The 18,985-nt window shown below is 44.4% G+C and overlaps 1 protein-coding gene across 8 annotated transcripts in view; it reads right to left on the bottom strand.

The window, feature by feature from the left end:
• The window catches only part of AMBRA1 (autophagy and beclin 1 regulator 1), a 165,091-nt gene that overhangs the window by 96,213 nt on the left and 49,893 nt on the right, over positions 1 to 18,985 (bottom strand). For 5 of the 8 annotated variants that reach the window (XM_018059152.1, XM_018059150.1, XM_018059156.1 and 2 more), the window contains 2 exons: positions 7,822 to 7,908; positions 3,304 to 3,483 (listed from right to left, as the gene is read on the bottom strand). The exons of 1 other annotated variant lie outside the window; for it this stretch is intronic. In XM_018059152.1, coding sequence (XP_017914641.1) covers positions 3,304 to 3,483; positions 7,822 to 7,908 — 267 coding nt within the window. The remainder of the gene's footprint in view (positions 1 to 3,303; positions 3,484 to 7,821; positions 7,909 to 18,985) is intronic. 2 more of the 8 variants (XM_018059154.1, XM_018059157.1) reach the window with 1 other exon arrangement.

Raw genomic sequence — 18,985 nt, 5'->3', positions numbered from 1 at the left:
GCTTCACAGAAGCCTCTCTCCGTCTTTTTCCAAAGGGATGGTGAAAATAAAAATGCGAGTTTTCCTTCGGCTTCTTTGCCATCTACATTCCAGTGGGTGGTCTGAGCTCAGAAGCAGGCAGACAGCAGGGTCAGGGGCAGCCACATCTTGCCCCTGCTTGTGAGCATCTTTATGCAAAGACAGACGCTGAGGGCTTCAGGACAGACCTCCTGACAGCAGGTTTCTGGATGTTCTGTTTGTGCATTTTGACAAACACGGGGCCCCTGCAGTCTCAATTCTTGCCACAGAGAGACGAATGGTAGGAGAAGATGCCTGCCAGGGAAGATGGTCATCAATCCAGATGACAAAGAATGGAAAATTTAACCTGATGTTGACCAACCTTCAAAGCTATCCCCCACGAGCAATAAATCTAGACAGTCTTGTTCCCCCACCAAGCTCATAGAGCTAGGACTCAAATGTGGTTGTACATCATTTTTAAAGGGTTTTACATCTGCAGGACAATAAAGTCAGACACTGAATATGTTTGCTCCTGATCTCTAATCTTAGTTATGCCTGATTTCGGCCAAGCTTCAGTATCCTTACTTTAAAAAAACCACACTGAAAGGAACAACTATCTCAGAGGATTATTATAACGAGTAAACTATATTTTTAAATATACAATGTTGTGTCTGTTATTAATTAGGGTACATGAAAAATATGGTAGCTGATCCCTTTCATTCGATGGAAGATTAAAGAGAACCAAAACAGAAGGGATGTGGGGAATGGCTCCCTCTGTTTTCTGAGGCCACTATACACCCGGATGACACACGCTGGAGAAAGGCAAAATGATCTCCGACTCCACAAATGGAAGGAAAGAGACGAGGTTGTGCTGGAGGAGCAGAGGTAGGCATGCACTGTGCTAGGAAGGCGAGGAAGCCCAGCAGGGCAGTGCCTCTAAACAGTATTCTAAGTGTTAGGAGGATCCCAGGCCACACCTAACTTACCTGCATCTCGGTACTTGAAAGAACTATAAATTACAAGTGTACAGCCTGTAACTACCCTTCTGGTTGAGGAAAAGGATTGGGGAAACAAATTAAAAGGAGCTGGTACAGTCCCTAACTTTCTCACTCTGTACCCTCTCAGAGCCCCTGGAAACTAACAGAGGGGCAAACACAAGTAGCCCTCGGCCTACAGCAGGGGAGGAGGGCGGGGAAGGAGAGGACACACGAGCAGATGGTAAATGGGCCTCGAGCAGCCAGCAGTGTCCTGCACGAGGCCTGGACAGCTAACATTGAGGTGGCTGACCCACAGCTGCTCTTGAAAAACAAGATTACGGTCTGCTCCAGCCCCCAAAGAAAGGCAAACACCAGGGGAGGGGCTTTTGGGGGGCCGGAGAGAAACCAGTCCACCGTCACTAACCAGGGAGCCGTGCGAGACCCCAAGGGAAAAAACAATGGCTAAGTCAGTGCATGAAAGGTGAAGAAGGCGACATAAATTCAGGCCGTGCTGGCGCCAGGGGGCGGCGAGGGCACAGGTGGGCCATGGGGAACACAAAGAGGAGGCAGTCTGACACAGGGAAATGGGGGGAGGAAGGGGAGAGGGAGGAGGCGGCAACAGAAGGAAGAGAAGGCAAGGTGGGAGCAGAACGTTTTAAACTAACCCAGAACTCCACTGTGAAGGACAAGTCACGAGGCAAGATACAGCTCAAAGGCACGAGCCCCGCGTTTCACCACGGCGGAGAGACAACAGCCTTCCACACGCGCGTGGAGAGAGGGCTCCACGGGCTTTCCGAGGCTTCTCAGCAGCCCTGAGTCCCGGCAGCCTTGGCCTTGTACCGAGACTGCGTCGCTGAATAGCCCCCGGGGCTGGAAAAACACTCATTTCGGCAAGGGAACAGATCTCCCTATAGGTGTCTGCCTGGCTAAAGGCGGACTGGAGACTGTCCCTTCACTGCCAGGCCCACATCCCCCACCCCTCCCCACAAGCAGGGACTTAAGCCAGGAGCACACATGCCGAGAGTCCCAGAGCAGCTGGGCCCTTCTCGCCCCGCTGCCTCTCCTCCGTTTGCCACAGCACAGCTGTTTCAGAGCATCCTTGCATTTCCTTCACATTTCCATCTTCCGCAGACAAATGAACCTCCCACTGAGTGTTCCTTCTGCCTCTAAGTACACAGTTGCTTGCGTGTTTAAGGATTGAATCACGAGGGCAAATTGGTACGATGGGTGTCCCCATCTTCTTGGTCCTTGGAGGCAAAGATATTTCTCAAACACCTTAAAGCTCCACTGCAAGATGGCTCCTGGGGAACTATCCATTCAGCTCACGAAAGAAGGCGGAAGGGAGGCAGGACTCTTAAGATCCCAGACTTGACCAGGCCATGTCAGGATTAATGGGAAGAAAAAGGAAGATGACTGACAGGCTGTCCTATTCTGGTACTGGCAGCAAAAGAGACGGGGGGGTGGGGGGGATGCTCAACCATCCTTCTCTCTTTCTTATTTTGCATGTTTTGAGAAAATAAAAATGTAGGAATCAAAGCAAGAGCCAAATGTCCAATTTGATACGAGCCAGGAAAACTCAGTTTCAGGATAGAAAGAAATACAAGAGGTGGCTAGAAAGATCAGGCATGGCAGCTGAGAGATTGTAAAACCCGGCAGCCACACTGCGGAGCTTGACCCCACAGCCCAGGGCTGATGCTGCTCCTTCAGTTCAACCCTGTAACCCAGCTGACCACTCAAAGAGGCTCGAAGATGGAGGAAACACCTCTCAACCCCCATATTAGCCTGACAGGCCATCTCCAAAGGATCCTTGCTGGGGGTTTAGGGAGACTGAGGACACTGAGAGGCAAGGGACCAGGACCTCAGAGAAGCAGTGCGATCGAGGGTGTAAGAGAATTCTGTCTCCGGGGGAAATTCAAGACTTATTTTTAATCTCTATATCCACTTTTTCTTAAGAGAAAAAAACACCAACCCTCCTGCCTCCTGGATGGTGTGAAGTCAGTCCACATGAAGCATTTCCATAGTCACTGTTCATGCAAAAGGGAAGTAAAAATGTCGCCCGAAGTGCAGCCGCCATCTTCTCCCAGGCTGGCCTGGGCCCCGAGGGCTGTCTCTTCCCCCAGGTGCCAGGCAATCAGCAGTGCATTGGCCAGAGGTGGGGAGTGCCCTGGGCATTTTAACCCTCTGGCCCTCACCCCATGCTACTGCTCATAAGTAATAACTTAAGGGTGTGAAGTCAGAATGTCAACCACCATTGCTCGGACAGTGGCCAACTTGGAAGTACTCACGACTTGGGAGGAGGGGGGAGAAAGCAAGCTGAACAGTTACTTACTCAAAGTCCTCAAACTCCAAGTCGGTTCCCTCCACGGATGGACCCTGGTTGTCTGAGGAAGAGGAGGAAGTGGAGGAGCGGAGGCGGTTCTGCTGGTAGCGCATGGAGCGCTGGCGGATACTGTCTCTCCGTGACAGGTACTGGATCATCCTCTGGGCATAGTAAGCAGCAGGAGATAACCTGAGAGAGACAGAGAGGAACAGACCCAAACTAGCACTAATGTGGGGAACACTGCGGAAGACAGTGAGTCCAGCTCTCCCATCACATCTCCCTGCTGAGGCGAACTCCGGAGACATGGAAAAATAAACGGCATTTAACTCACCAGGAGGTTTGTACTGCGCAACGTGCTTATCAGACTGCCTTATCTTGAAACAGAAATACTGGTGGTTAAAGAGGCTGTTTAATCAGCCGTCATCTGATCAACAGCTGCCCCCTCCCACGAGTTTAACACTGGAGTTTTCTTTTTTAGTTTCCCAAGGGACCTCTTTTAAACTTCTCAGGGTGCCCTTTATAAAGACTCGCAGCTTTCCCCTAATCGTCCGTACTCAAAATGTAAGACACGAAAGGGACCGCAGCTTCTTTCACTTTACAGATGAGAGGACAGGCTGAGAGACAGTGAACCCAGGACGGCTGAAGAAGGCATCTTCAGGCATCCCCTTCACCAGGACTCCTTTCTTCTCCAACAAACATCTATAGTTCCAGAACTGTCCTAGTTCCTTAGGATTACCTCTTTGAACTTTCTTATCTCTCCTTTACAGATTATCCAGATACTTTAACACAGAAAAGATACTCAGGATAGAGACAGAGTACCATATACTCAGGAGAAACAGAAAATCTGAAAGATTCGTCTATTTCTTAAGACAGAGCATCAGAGGCTACACGGGCACTGAGCAACACAGAAGACAGCACTCTTCTCCCTACGGTGGCTGCTCTCATAAGCAACTAATCTAGGCAGACCTGCATTCTGACCATGGGTCAGCACCTTACGATGGCTGCTCTCATAAGCAAGTAATCTAGACGGACCTGCATTCTGACCATGGGTCAGCGCCTTCATACTCCATGAAAACATCCATGTCCTATACAATTTGGATAGTCCCTGCTTTCTCAAGTTTTTCCTCTGTCTTTAACAACACATATAATTTGAGGCTGTCAATTGAGAAAGTGAGAATAGACCAATAACAGAAAAATGCTTTATATATATATTAAGTGGTACTAAGCAATTTCAAGACTTAAAACCTGCCCAAGGCACATACGCTTCCATTCAACAATTCCATTAGTGATTTTATCCTACAGAAATACACAAGGATATTGAAGATAAATATATAAACTGTTGGCACTAGTGAAAAACCAGAAACACCTCAAATGTCCATCAAAAGATTAAATAAATTATACCTATACAAAAAAACACCATGAAACAGTTGAAAAGAAAAAGTTATCCCTATATACACAAAACAAAAGCCCTCTAAAATAGAAATTTAAGTGGGGGAAAATTAAAGAATGGTATGTATGATGTATGTGTGTGTGTGTATATATATATATACATAAATATATATATCTATTTCTGTAATTAAAACAAAAAATAAAACACAGCAATCTTGATGAGGATTCCCAGGGACCTTAACTTCTACAATGTTTGAATATAAAAGGAAAGAAAGCATCTTTTTAAACAATGGAACTCTGGAAAAACTGACTGAGAATGGAAAAAGAAATACTTGTATCCAAATGGTAGGAAAAGTATTTACAAACATCTTGCTGCCTGATCGTTCATTACTCATGGACAAAGTAAGACCCTGGGCAAATCCTCAGTAAATCTACTCACTCAGACCAAAGAAGATCCTGCAGTTAAGACGAAATAAGGCTGCCTCAGAAATGACTGCCATCCCAGGTGGCACCCTTCTGACCAACCATCCAACAGACTTTCCAAGGAGGCCAGGACACAGTCTTTGGAGAAGGCTGTGTTACGGAACAGTATGCTGCCTTTGGTGCCTCTGATTCCAAATTATCTTTATGTACTAGGTGGCCATGGAAGGTACAAAGGCCTTGGCCAAGATCATCAGAGTGTAAGAATTAACGTCTCAACCTGTGGGACATTTACTGTCTCTTTGGGCACCTGGTACCATGCATTTGGTGAGGATGAATCAAGAACTACATTTTCAACAGACAGAAGTCAATACTGTCTCTACCAAATACACAGAAATCTGCCAGCAGAAATCAACTGCTGTTGGTTAAATTCTCAAGTTAATGAGACTAGAAAGGAATGAAAAACTGAAGTTTAAAGAAAAAATAAAGTTTTAAGAGGAGAATGAAGATTCGTTTTTTAGAAATGACACTGATAAGTGACCACAAAAACACTTGTTCCTCAGTTGACAGCCGACCCTAATGGAAAACTCACATTAAGGTGAGAGACGTAGATATAATGCTGCTGCTGCTGAGTCGCTTCAGTCGTGTCCGACTCTGTTCAACCCCACAGACGGCAGCCCGCCAGGCTCCCCCGTCCCCAGGATTCTCCAGGCAAGAACACTGGAGTGGGTTGCCATTTCCTTCTCCAATGCATGAAAGTGAAAAGTGAAAGTGAAGTCGCTCAGTTGTGTCCGACTCTTCGAGACCCCATGGACTGCAGCCTACCAGGCTCCTCCGTCCATGGGATTTTCCAGGCAAGAGTACTGGAATGGGGTGCCATCGCCTTCTCCGAATGCTGATGCTAACAATAATTAAATAAAGACTGCCCTTTTATGTAGGGGTAAAAATTCAGCACTAGGTAACCTCAATTGTTTAATTTCACCATTGAACAGGAATTCCCTAAGCTATAAAAGTATGCCATCAGTGGTAAAGAAAAATGTATTCTTGGCACAACTCTTAAGTAGAAGTATATCCTAGTCTTGTCTTTTTACGTATCTGAGGGAAGCTAAGGATCTGAATGCTGAGATGTCTCATAAAGGTTTTGATCTATATATATTATGCAGGGTGAAGTCTAAGAGGAAAAAGAAATTAAAAAGCCAATAATGAGGTAACAATCATCCTTCTACCTGAGAGCTTGATAATTATCAAACTCTAAAAGTGTCCCAAGTGAATATTTTAAATAACTCAAGTTTTCTTTAAGGAAGAATACTACCTCCCTCGATAAAAAACCTACTTTATGTTTAAAGGGAAAATGTAAAAATACAAACACCATAAAGCCTGGTGTTTCTGTGATAAAGATCTGAGTGGGAATAAACAACAAGTTTATTACATGAAAGGAGGACAAGTAATGGTCTTTATGAATCACTGTTAAACTTTGTCAGGTTAAAAATTCTGGGGTTGAGATTCCCACTACTGTCCTTAAAAAAAAAAGAAAAAACAACGGCTTTACGGCAAGAAGTCCTCTCAGTGTTTCAAAGAAACCGGTTTATGCAGCACAATTCCTTCTCTTACCGAGGGCGCATTGTTTTCAAATGCGACTGCAGACTGACGTCCTTGTCTCAGTCCCCGTCAGAGTCGTCTACCCATTTTAAAACCATAAATCCCTGGTTCCCTGATCCTTGGATCGGCTATTTGTGGGGTACGGAAAAGGAAGTAATAGGATGATGGGGAATCTTTCCATTAGTGTCTTAGAAAGAATGCTCAGAATCATGACGTAACTGTGGTAACAACGAGATCATTCAATATCCTTGAGATCGACTTGGTCTAAAGATTCCAATCTTGACTTGAAATTCTTGACCTACAGCAAAGCTCACTTAGCCTTTTCTGACCCACATTGTTACCTTCAACCCCACCATTATAAACTACCCTCGTCTTTTGGCAAAACTTCACAGTGTGTGTTCTGGAGTTGCTTAAAGAATGTGCAGGTTATCCCCCTTTCGGATCACTCACAGAATTATTAGGTCCAGCTGTGACATCCCCAAAGGGCTGCTCACCATAAATAAACATTATACATCAACTCAACACCCTATCCTTGCTCCTGAGTCACCAGTATAAAGGTGGGCCTTAAACTCATGAGAACTTTTTCTTTAATCTCTTCAAGGTCTTTTCAAATGTCTGCTAGTTAGTGTAAGGCAAGCTCTTCACTAACATGCAGCTTATTTTACTCAGTTACCCTTTGTCAGCCATCTCTTTCTTCACGTAGTCTCCAAAAAGTCAACATCTGAATGACCTTGATTTCTGCCTTCTGATGTTCTAAATTCTCTCTCACATGAGGATTTTTTGGTTTGTTTTTAACTCGTTAAGTGACTTCCCTATTAATAAAAATGTCATTTCCCTTTTGGCTGTCCATCTGAACGGTAATGGCAGAAAAGAAATATCCTAGGACTCTGCCAGGGAGCCCCAAAGGATGAAGGCTCGGTCATAACCCTCTGCCACCAGAGGCGCTGTTCACTTACCTGGAACACTTCCCCTTCACCTGAACCACCTGTCTCAAAACTGTAACTGAAGAGTCCAAGAGCACCAGGACCAGAGAGGCACAGGACGGGGCTTCCAGCAGCTCGGCAACCCCAAGGGCAGCCCCTCCCCCCCACCTGGTGCCATTGCTCACTTTAGCCTTACCTCGCTGGGTCTGGGTAAATTGGGTGCTCTCTGGATCCTGCTCCATCATAACGGGATAATGAAATGAGGGAAGACTCCAGCAGCCTCCTAGCAGAGATTAAAAAAATGGCAATAATCCCTGTCAATTACCAACTCAGAGGTCATTCATAAGGAAAAATGGGGGAGAGAGATAAATAACATCCCCCTTTGCGGCTAGCTGACACCTCTTGTCTGGGCTCGCATCCTTCCTACCAGCACTTAGAGGCGTAAGGATATGAAGCACTCCAGAGTGCCCACACTGGATATGACCACTGTATGATCCTGAATACTGCTCTTCTGTGAGAAATGAACAAATGCTTTAGAGACATGATCTTATTTTCATCTGCAGTACCTCCAGCAGACAAACAGGAGGTTGGGATCAACATGAGAGAGGAAAAAGAGGCAAACCTAGAGATTACCATGGAATGCCAACAGTTTACTTTGGCGTTCAGTTCCCCCATGTTATCCTTATCCACATCCCATTATCTTCTAGGCACTCTGCTCTGCCCATACCCTTCGTGTGAGTACCCTCTAGGGCTTTCTTGGTGGTTTAGTCACTAAGTCGTGTCCGACTCTGATCCCATGGATTCTAAGTCCTCCGGGCTCCTCTGTCAATGGAATTCTCCAGGCAAGAATACTGGACAGAGTTGCCATTTCCTTCTTAACAACTGATAAAAACAATCCTCAATTATATAATCTAGCCCAGCCATCAGTACAATGGTCCTACGTGTTAATTTACTGAGCATTTTTTTAGTGCCAGGCAATACTAAGCACTTCACATGTATTTCATTTAATCTCGCCGCAGCCTGGAAAGGTAAGCACTGCTACACAAAAAGGAGATCAGCGGGCCAGGGAGTTAGGTGCGCTGCAGGGCAGCACACCACCGCTGCGTGAGAGCACCGGACCCCTAGGGAAGGCCTGCCGACTCCAAATGCTGCAAATGACTACACACGAGTCCACTGCGAGTGCAAACTGGAGCATGCATCCAGTATCACTGGCTCTTTCTATTTTTTAAAGGGATGCCAGAAATTTGGACTTTTGCACGAAGTCTCCTGTTAAGTTTTACTAAAACATTTTTCCTCCTTTCCGTATGGGAAGGGCCAGTGAAAACCCATCTGATGAATATGGCTCGGGGTCCCCGTTTGCCGTGTCTGCCTCCCAACTCCAGTGTGCCTTGGCGCCAATCAAGCTCCTGCCACGGAACACGTTTCCAAGGAAGAGGTCTCAGGAAGAAACGTACACTGCTCCCCTCTGGCAGCATCTTGCCTGGCTCTCCCAGGAGCGGGTCTCCGGCTCCCTGCCAGACTCTTATTTTTTTTAACTTTTAAAATTTTTATTTTTACTTTATTTTGCTTTACAATACTGTATTGGTTTTGCCATATTGACATGAATCAGCCATGGGTGTACGTGAGTTCCCAATCCTGAACCCCCCTCCCACAGACTCTTCTTTAAAGCAGATCTGTAGGGTAAGGACAGCAGCTACCAATCTTTTCCAATTGAGTTAATTCAATTCGCTGTTATTAAAACCAGCTGGCTTTAGGTAGAGTAGTGTGCAGTCACTTTATCCCAGCGACTGACTCACCGGAGCATTTTCCCTAACAGTCTGGGGAAGAGAGAACAGCAGAGGCCTATCAGCCTGGCTTCCTACCCTTCCCACCCAGGACAGCCAAGTGTTATATCATGTTCTTGATCTACACAAGGCTTATCATCCCCACGCTTAAGACAAGTTAAAACAATCCCACCGCTGAAGGGACAGAACACAGTGAAACCAATGAGGAAGAGAAGAAAGCAACACAACACTTCTCTGTGGTCGAAACCTGAATCTTCAATGACATCACTGTTTACAGCAGCAGACATTCTGTGTTTCATCAATTGTAAGACATGCTTTTCCCCCCCACATTTTAACATGTCTGGAATAGGGATACATCTTATAATTGTGGGATACAGTTTAATTGGCAGGATTTTTTTTCTTTCATAGGTGCACATAAGATAACGGCATGTCTTTGAATCTTGAAATATGGGATGTTTCTGAGAGGAGGGGATGGTGAGAGGCACACAGACTGGAAAAAGAAGTGGAATTTTGAGAAGTGTATCAATTTAGGCCATCATATAAGGTGGTGCTAGTGGTAAAGAACACCCCTGCCGAGGCAGGAGACACCAAAGACTCGGGTTCGATCCCTGGGTCAGGAAGATCCCCTAGGGGACGGCACAGCAACCCACTCCAGTATTCTTGCCTGGAGAATCCCATGGACAGAGGAGCCTGGTGGGCTACAGTCTATAGGGTCGCAACGAGTTGGACACGACTGAAGCGACTTAGCATACACACATGTTCACTACTAATAAATTTGTGCTACAGCAATTAGGTGGGAGCTGAAGAACAGAAGTAAGATCTGGGAGCAGCTGACTGCCTCGGAACACCCAGAAGCTTGTTCTATCCCAATGGGTTCTGGACTGAGTCTTGAATATCACTGAGCCCTGTTGTGTTACCCTCCATAAGCAGAGGCCGTTTGACAAGGGGCATCATCCAGAGTAAGCCAGTGTATATCCTTCTTTAAAATGACCCTGCCAAATCAGGAGGCCAATGCTACCCCCTACTCTGCCAAGGCACTGACAGCATTCAGAGAAATTAGATGAGTTTTTAGGCATGCTGTAAAGGAGATTCTTGAGCCAGAAGAGCTTAGGTTAGGTCATTTCAATTTTACTAGTTCTATTTTATAATCCCACAAACTCTACTCCACACCCTAAATTCCGATCTTAATTAGGAAGACTTCTTAAAACAGAGTTACACCAAAATGTTTAGTTTTGTCTCTGGGGAGTCCCCGATGAGGTTCTTTCAGAAGATATACCCCCTATACCTACTTACTAGAATCTGTTGGCACCATTTGCTCCCAGGCAATACAGTGGACTAGCAAGTCATACATACATGGCATTTTAACTCTAATACACAAAATCAGGAGAGCCAATTACTATGAAGAGCACCCCCAAACATGTATCACTGATGAAACATTAAGCTCTCTACAGTTACAACACAAACACTATCTGAAGGATTAAAAAAGACTGTTACAATCGGCGTTGAATAAAGAAAGAACTAGAGTGACTAGACAAGTAAATACCACCAGCACTCCTAGGAAACTCAAAGAAAGATCTTTCTCTCCCACAGTTAGCTTCTTGCCAAGAGCCATCGAGGGGGAAATGACGCAAAAGAACGGAACAGAATGGCAGCTGAGTGCCTTCTGCTCTGGCCGCTACAAATCTCACTTGACTTCATGGTTAATCAAGCAATTCAGTAATATGACACCAGGCAGGACTTAGCAGGGCTCACGCAAGCTGGTGGAAGTTTGAAGGTACCACTTCATCCTGACCTGTTAACTCCAGTTGGAGATGTTTTGAAGAGTCACTGAAGCTATGGCAGAGGAAAAACCTTTTCTTTACAAGTCTGCCTAGTTCATTCTCTAAGCCAGTGGTGTTCAAGTGAGGGGCACCACGGGCTGTGCTATTCTGACCTACTGGAGAACAGGAAGAAAATATCAGAACATTTGACTTAAATGTATAACCACAATGTATATCTCACACACACACATACACACAAGCACAAGTGCTCAGAAGCCTTTTAGTAACAGAAGTGTTCTTTTTAAGTCTAAGGGCCACTGTTCTATCAGACTACACACTACTTTAATAAAATTCAATATTTAACACAATAATCACAAACATAAAATATTAAAACTAAACAAATAAAAGCATAATCATATTCATATATAGATACAGCAAAAGAGAGAAAATACTACAGAAAATGTGGTAAAATGTTAACAGACAGTGAATGTGAGTGAAGAGTATAACGGGAATTCTTTGCACTATTTTTGCAACTTTTCCGCAAGTCTGAAATTATTTCAAAATTTAAAACATCAAATATACAAAATCTAAAAGTAAACCACTGAAAACTAAAGAGAAAACTACTCATTTGCAAAAGAATCACTCACTTCTTAAAAAGACTTTCTTCAAAATAGCAAATTGCCTCTAAAAAGCAGGTTTGGCAAACTACAGGCACTCGGCCAGCTGCCTGCTTTTATAAATAAAGTTTTATCCAAACACAGCCATAACCATTCATTCAAATATTGTCTGTGACTGCTCTGGAGCTAGGAAGGCAGAGTTGAGTAGTCTAGATAGGGATAGGCCTATAATAAGCCTCTAATACATACTGCCTAGCCCTTTACAGGGAGAAGGCAATGGCAACCCACTCCAGTACTCTTGCCTGGAAAATCCCATGGATGGAGGAGCCTGGTAGGCTGCAGTCCATGGGGTCTCGAAGAGTCAGACACAACTGAGTGACTTCACTTTCACTTTTCACTTTCATGCATTGGAGAAGGAAATGGCAACCCACTCCAGTGTTCTTGCCTGGAGAATCCCAGGGACGGGGGAGCCTGGTGGGCTGCCATCTATGGAGTTGAACAGAGTTGGACACAACCGAAGAGACCTAGCAGCAGCAGCAGCCCTTTACAGAAAAAAAAATCTGGCCGTTCATGCTCTAAAGTAAAAGGTGGAGTCACTATGGAAAGGAACAGAAAAACTTAAAGTACTACACACTAGAGTAAGTCATCAAAAATTAATATTACACCCTACTAAAATCATGTCAACAGGAAGACAATTTAAGCTACAAAATTCCTAATATTTTATATGAATATAACTATTTCTTCCTGACTCAATTAACACCCTGAATCTGTACAAAGGTTCCATAGATCAGCTGTATCCTTTGATGACTAAGAAAACAATAAAAAATAGTAGTAGAAGAAAGCTCTGGAAAAGAACAAAGTTGTTGTCAGGGTAGATGAGACGGGTCATCCAAAAGGAAAGAAACTTTCTTTCAAATTCACTAGATATTAGGATTGAGAAGCAGGAAGTCTGGGTAACGGTCTAGGCAGAATAAACAAGCCAGGGAGAACTCTTCCTTAATAAACAACTATATCCTAAAGATATGCTTTTAAACTGGTTGTCAGATCACACAGAAAATCAAAAAACTAAAGCCAACAATCATGTACAGACTTCTCCAACACTAGAAACAATCAACTGCTGACACTCTTATATACGGATAAGGACAGCTGCTGCTGCTGCTGAGTCGCTTCAGTCACGTCCGACTCTGTACGACCCCACAGACGGCAGCCCACCAGGCTCCGCCTCCCTGGGATCCTCCAGGCAAGAATACTGGAGTGGGTTCAGTGCATGAAAGTGGGTTCAGTGCATGAAAGTGAAAACTGAAAGTGAAGTCCCTCCATCATGTCCGACTCTTAGCAACCCCATGGACTGCAGCCCACCAGGCTCCTTCGTCCATGGGCTTTTCCAGGCAAGAGTACTGGAGTGGGGTGCCATCACCTTCTCCACAACTGCTCCTAGGAGCTACTAATAGGATGCCACTGGTGCCCCACACCTAATGAGTAATTTCCCAGTCTGGCTCTGGTGTGTGCGTGACATCTGCTAGTCCAGTTCAGGGGAGCCAAGCTCAAAGGAATAACTCCCTTCTGCTTAGGGAATAAACTCCAAATTCCTCAGTGTGGCACTCAAAGCTGCACAGTCCAATTTCTCATTCCTTCTGAACATACTATAAGCTCTGGTCCAGTGGTTTTCAAACTTTTTGGTCTCAGAGTTCCTTTAAAACTTAAAAAAAAAAATTTTATTGGAGTAAAGTTGATCTCCAATGTTGTACAGTTTCAGGTAAACAGCAAAGTGAATCAGTTATACATATATCCACTTTTTCTGATTCTTAACCCATGTAAGTCATTACAGAGTACTGAGTCAAGTTCCCTGTGATACACAGTAGGGCCTTATTAGTTATCTATTTTATATACAGTTAACACTCGTAAAAATTATTGAGGACCCCAAAGAGCTTTTGCTTATATGGGTTTTATTTACCAATATATACTATATTTGAGATTAAAACTGAGAAAAATGGAATATACAAGCACAAAGAGTGAAAAAGACAAAGAATATCTCAGCATTGTTATAAAGATAGTTTTGACTTCAGGGACCCCAGGCCACACTTTGAGAACTACTACTCTAATGCTATACTAAACACACCCCTCACTATTTCACCCCTGTTTTTCATTTGGCCATTCCTTCTTTCTGGAAAGTTCTTCCCCATCTCTGCCTATAAAAATCCTTCAAAGCTCAAATGTCTGACTCTTCTGGTGAGAAGCTCCCCCTCGCTTCCCTCATCCCCTATTGCGGCTGAACCCTCTCTTAAGAGGCCTGCCCCCTGCCACTCGGTACTGCAGTTCCTTACGTCTTCTTGTTTCTACCACTGGACTATAAGCTACATGAAAGCAAGTACTGGATCCAAGTCATCTTTTTATCCCCATTAAAACTCACATCCTAATGAACACACAAAAGGAAGCCAGTAAATATCTAAGGAGAGTAAATCAGCAAGACTAAGAAGAGTTGGAAAAATAAGCAAGAAGACATATCTGATGGCCCGTCACTGACCCCGTGCCTTTCAGACAAGGTTTCTGGATGTCCAAAACCTCACACAGAAATTCCTGAAGGAACTAGTTTCTCAGAAACTGCTGACATCAGTCTTCACCCCTCGGGTCACTTCAGCCACTCAGGTTAAAGTGCTGACATGTTTGTCCTGATAAACGCGGTGCAGCCTGGTCCCTGGGAGGCTTATTAAATCATAAAGTCAGAGGCTGGCTACTTGCCTGGGAAACTACCACTGATGCTCCCAGACAGCTTATTGCCAAAGGAGAGCTCGCAGGGGAGAGAGGGCAGTGTTTTCAGGGGCAGTGAAGGGGTGGGAGGCCAAAGAAACCTGGACACACTACTGCCTTCTCCACGTCTGCATCCTGCTCTGCAAGCCCCAGATCTCTGCCTCAACGCATGACAAGCCCTTATTCTTAGTAAAAAATAATTGTGTGTTCTGAAACGACACCTCTATTATGATTTCCAAATTGACATCGCTGCTTTACAGCGGAGGCATCCAAGCCTCCCCATTTCACACAGTGGCAATTATCATTTAAGTTATCCAACGATAGGCACTCATCTGATCCCTCTGTAGGGCCCCCGAGTTCTAGGGGTGCGCTTACGGCACATGATGCGGCTGCCAGCAGGGCCCGCCAGGCGATTCCTGCCCCTGCTGTGGGGCAGACCAAGGCAAGGCGGCACTGCTAGAAGGCTAACCTTGGGGAGAAGACAGACACGTGGCAGAAAGAGCGCACGGCGCCTGTTGTGCGGCTCAGCCTTGTTTTACCACCATCAAGCATAAACAATTCACAGGGCTCAAAATAAAGGCTTTTTACCAGAAAAGCTTGAAAACATCTTTACAAAACATTAACATATTCCTCAATGTCTCTCTGCAGTGAGCAATAGATGGCAAAACATCAGAGCACAGCATAGTCACAGACACCAAGAGGAAAGAAGCTGGAAACAATTCATATGGGATGTGCAACTGTGTGTCTAGCTGCACAAAAGTCTTGCCTGAAAAGTCAGCTAGATCCCTCTGCAAACATCTGACCCTCTGCTGACCGTGAGGCCCTGAGGTATTTTCACTTTTAAATAAATTTCATTCTATACTGGAACATACTTGGTGGGTTATTTTTAATACATTTGTAAAAAGATTGGTTAGTGCTATACTTAGCTCCTGTGTGTCCTCAACACATCGCACTATAGGTACGAAGCTTCCATTTACAATAAAAACTCACTTTTGTCAGCATCTGAACTCAAAGGTCCAAGGTCATCTACATGGACATGTTTATGCTGTCCCCAATTCTTTCTTTGTGAGACTTGGGAGGTGGGCCCACAGATCAGACATTTTTAGACTAGGAATTTAGATCAGAGGCTTTTCACCAAAGGATAAGTAGGATCATATCAATGACAAGTCCCACAGCTGGTTCTGATACTCACGTGCACACGTACTAACAAGCAGCAGCCACGACGTGCAAGTGTGGACGTTAATTAAGAGGTGGTATACCCTACTTGACTGCTTCCCCCCCCCGAATCAAGAAGACATTTACAGAATTCAATAATCCTGGAATTCTCAGCTAATTTTATTCAGAATAATAGATAATTCCAAAAAAAAGTCTAGTAAGCCAGAAAGAAAAACACCAATACAGTATACTAACACATATATATGGAATTTAGAAAGATGGCAACGACGACCCTGTATGCAAGACAGCAAAAGAGACACAGATGTGTATAATGGACTTTTGGACTCAGAGGGAGAGGGAGAGGGTGGGATGATTTGGGAGAATGGCATTCTAACATGTATACTATCATGTAAGAATCGAATCGCCAGTCTACGTCTGACGCAGGATACAGCATGCTTGGGGCTGGTGCATGGGGATGACCCAGAGATGTTATGGGGAGGGAGGTGGGAGGGGGGGTTCATGTTTGGGAACACATGTAAGAATTAAAGATTTTAAAATTTAAATAAATAAATAAATAAAGTCTATCTCTAGACCTACTGATACTACAAAGGCCGCAGGATATAATCATTGACGGCTTCAGCAACAGCAAACCTTGTACATTTCTTCTCAGATGACTTTTCACATTCACATTCCTGATCTGAAATTTTAAAAACCCTCGATGAGGGTCGTTTGTTCCGCTGACCTGGGTATACTGCAAACACTATACTCTATAATATGAAGTAAAACCTTAGGGTCAACATCAGGATGGCAAAGGGAAGTTAGTAAATGAAGCCTAACAAGAAAGTGAGGAAAAAAGGACTGCACAACGGGCTGGGGCATTTATCAACCAGAGGCCGAGAGGCAGCCTTCCTGGTGCATGTCTGTTCAAGTAATGAGGTTTCTGGAGTCTACAGAAATAGAAAAGAGGGCAGAGATTCCAGCTGGGCCCCCACACAATCCACTGTTAGCCCTGGAGCTAACTTGAAGCTCAGAGTACAATCACTTTTCTTATATCCTGGGTTCACACTGAACTGCTTCTCTTAGTGACATTTGATTTTCACTGATTCACCTCTGGGAGTACACTACTTGCCCTTCCACCCTGATCCTGACTTCAGCAACCTTCCTGATTCCCTCTGGACTGAGCATTTGACTCCACTGGAATAATCTCTCTACCATTTCTCTGTCTAGACAACACGAAATTGGCATAAATGACAGCTAAAGTACAATTAGGAGAAAAACTGCAATCTCCACTCTCCACCCCCGTTTTCCAAAAGAACCGCACAGGCACATCAATCAGCTCTACCAAGAAGATTAACTCCACGGAGCCTGGAAGCCATTTAGTTCCCAACGTGCTAACTAGTATGCATCCCCCTCCCCTCCACTATAAGCAGAAGATGTAAATTGCCTTCTTTCCACTAGCACTAATGGTTATAATCTCAGAGATGTAAATGCCTGCAGAGTCGATACCTGTGTAAAAAAGTCCTTACAAACACTTGATCCACCTGCATTATTTTATTTAGCAGAATCAGACAAAAGCAAATAGACAAGGCGAAAAAAGAGAGAGGCAGGACTCAAGAGGATCAGAACCAGGCAGCATGATTATAACAATTATAAAAATAAGGCAGTTTGAAGCCACTGCAAGTTCTTTGTGAAATACAGTATCAAAAAACAGCCAACGTCAAAGGACAGAAAATCATGAAATATCTTATCAATCGTTTTCAGTGGGAGGGGGTGTCCCCCAGGGGACCTGTATCTAGAGACATTTTCGGAAGCTGAAACTGGATGGGGGGAGTACACTGGTACCTAGTGGGCAAAGGCCAGGGTGCTGCACCCTAAGATGCAGGGACATTCCTCCCCAACTCCCTGACAAAGAATTATGCGGCCTGAAATGTTGATAGTGCTGCTTTTGAGAAATCCTGTGATATATCTTAATACTCTGAGATTAATGAAGGGAAGCTCTGAATAACTAATACATGAGGCAAGTCAATGCTTTAGCTTTAGAAGCAAATTGCAGTTTAACTCGTGATCTTGGGTCACTTATGAGCTGTGTGACCTCTGGCAAGTTCATTATCCTCAGCGTCCAAATTTAATGGGAAATGCCTATTTCACAAGGTTGTTATGATTAAGTAAGAACATTAGTAGCCAGTACACAGCCTAATAAATAGTGGGTTTTTTTTTTTTTTTCTTTCCCTGGATGACAATTTCCAAAAGTATCTGCAGGGAACACATGGCCAGGCAAGTCACTATTCCTAAAAAGTTGGTTTCCTAGAAAGACATGTGTTGAGGAAGGACCAGTTCTATAAAGGCATACACATGGGTATTTCTGCCCTAAGAATCACATGAGCCTGACCCAAATAAACCAACAAGAGCAGTCAGTCAACCAACCACCAATCTGGCTGTTGGTCCATCCCACCACTGATTCAAACCACAAATAATTATTGAGTGTTTTGTTACTGGGTATACAGTCTATAAAATGGCCATGGTCTCTGGAGTGGCTAGTATCTGAAGAGGGACCAGAGAGCAACACTTCTTGGCATTCTTGCCCCCGTGTGGTCTCCTCTCACACTGAATGTAGACTAGCCTGTTATTTGCTTTAATCAAGAGAACGCAGAGAGTTCTGGGTCTAAGCCTTGAAGAGAACTGATGGCTTCCCTTTCCTCCCTCGTGGAACCGTCACACTTTTGGAAGCCCTAAGCTGCTACCTTAAAAGTCTGGCTACTCTGCTGGAGAGGCCACAAGGAAAGAGGAGTCCTTGAGAGGCCTGGCTGTTCTAAATGCGCTTCCGGTTGACTTGAGAGAGACCTCAAGCAAGACCAGCAGAACTTCCCAACGGACCTCCCTTCTACCCAAAGAACAATGAAAGATATAAAACTGCTGTTTTAAGTCACTAGGTTTTTGGTTTTTTTGGTTATGCATCAGTAGATGAAGGAACTAGGTTCTGATCTTCTATAACTTTCAAGCTAGCTACAACAGCAGCATAAAAAGTTAGCTTACAAGCCTAAGTTAACTGTATTGGTACTCAAGGGAACTTCAGCTACCAAACAGACACTAAATAAGACATTTGGAAACAGACCTTAAACAATAAAACTCAGGGCAAACTTGCTCACTATGTCCGAAGCATGAGGTCTTGGTTCTGGTCAAAAGAGTCAACGTCAAAAGAAAAACTTTCTGCTCTTTTCTACCTGTCCCAGTCAGGCTCTCCTTTCTGAACACACTTCTGCCCTGGATGGCTCACTCTCAATACAGAAGGAGCCCTT

This window comes from Capra hircus, chromosome 15 (assembly GCF_001704415.2).
Source record: "Capra hircus breed San Clemente chromosome 15, ASM170441v1, whole genome shotgun sequence".
Lineage (NCBI taxonomy): Eukaryota > Metazoa > Chordata > Mammalia > Artiodactyla > Bovidae > Capra > Capra hircus.
This window is presented reverse-complemented; position numbering and strand designations above follow the sequence as displayed.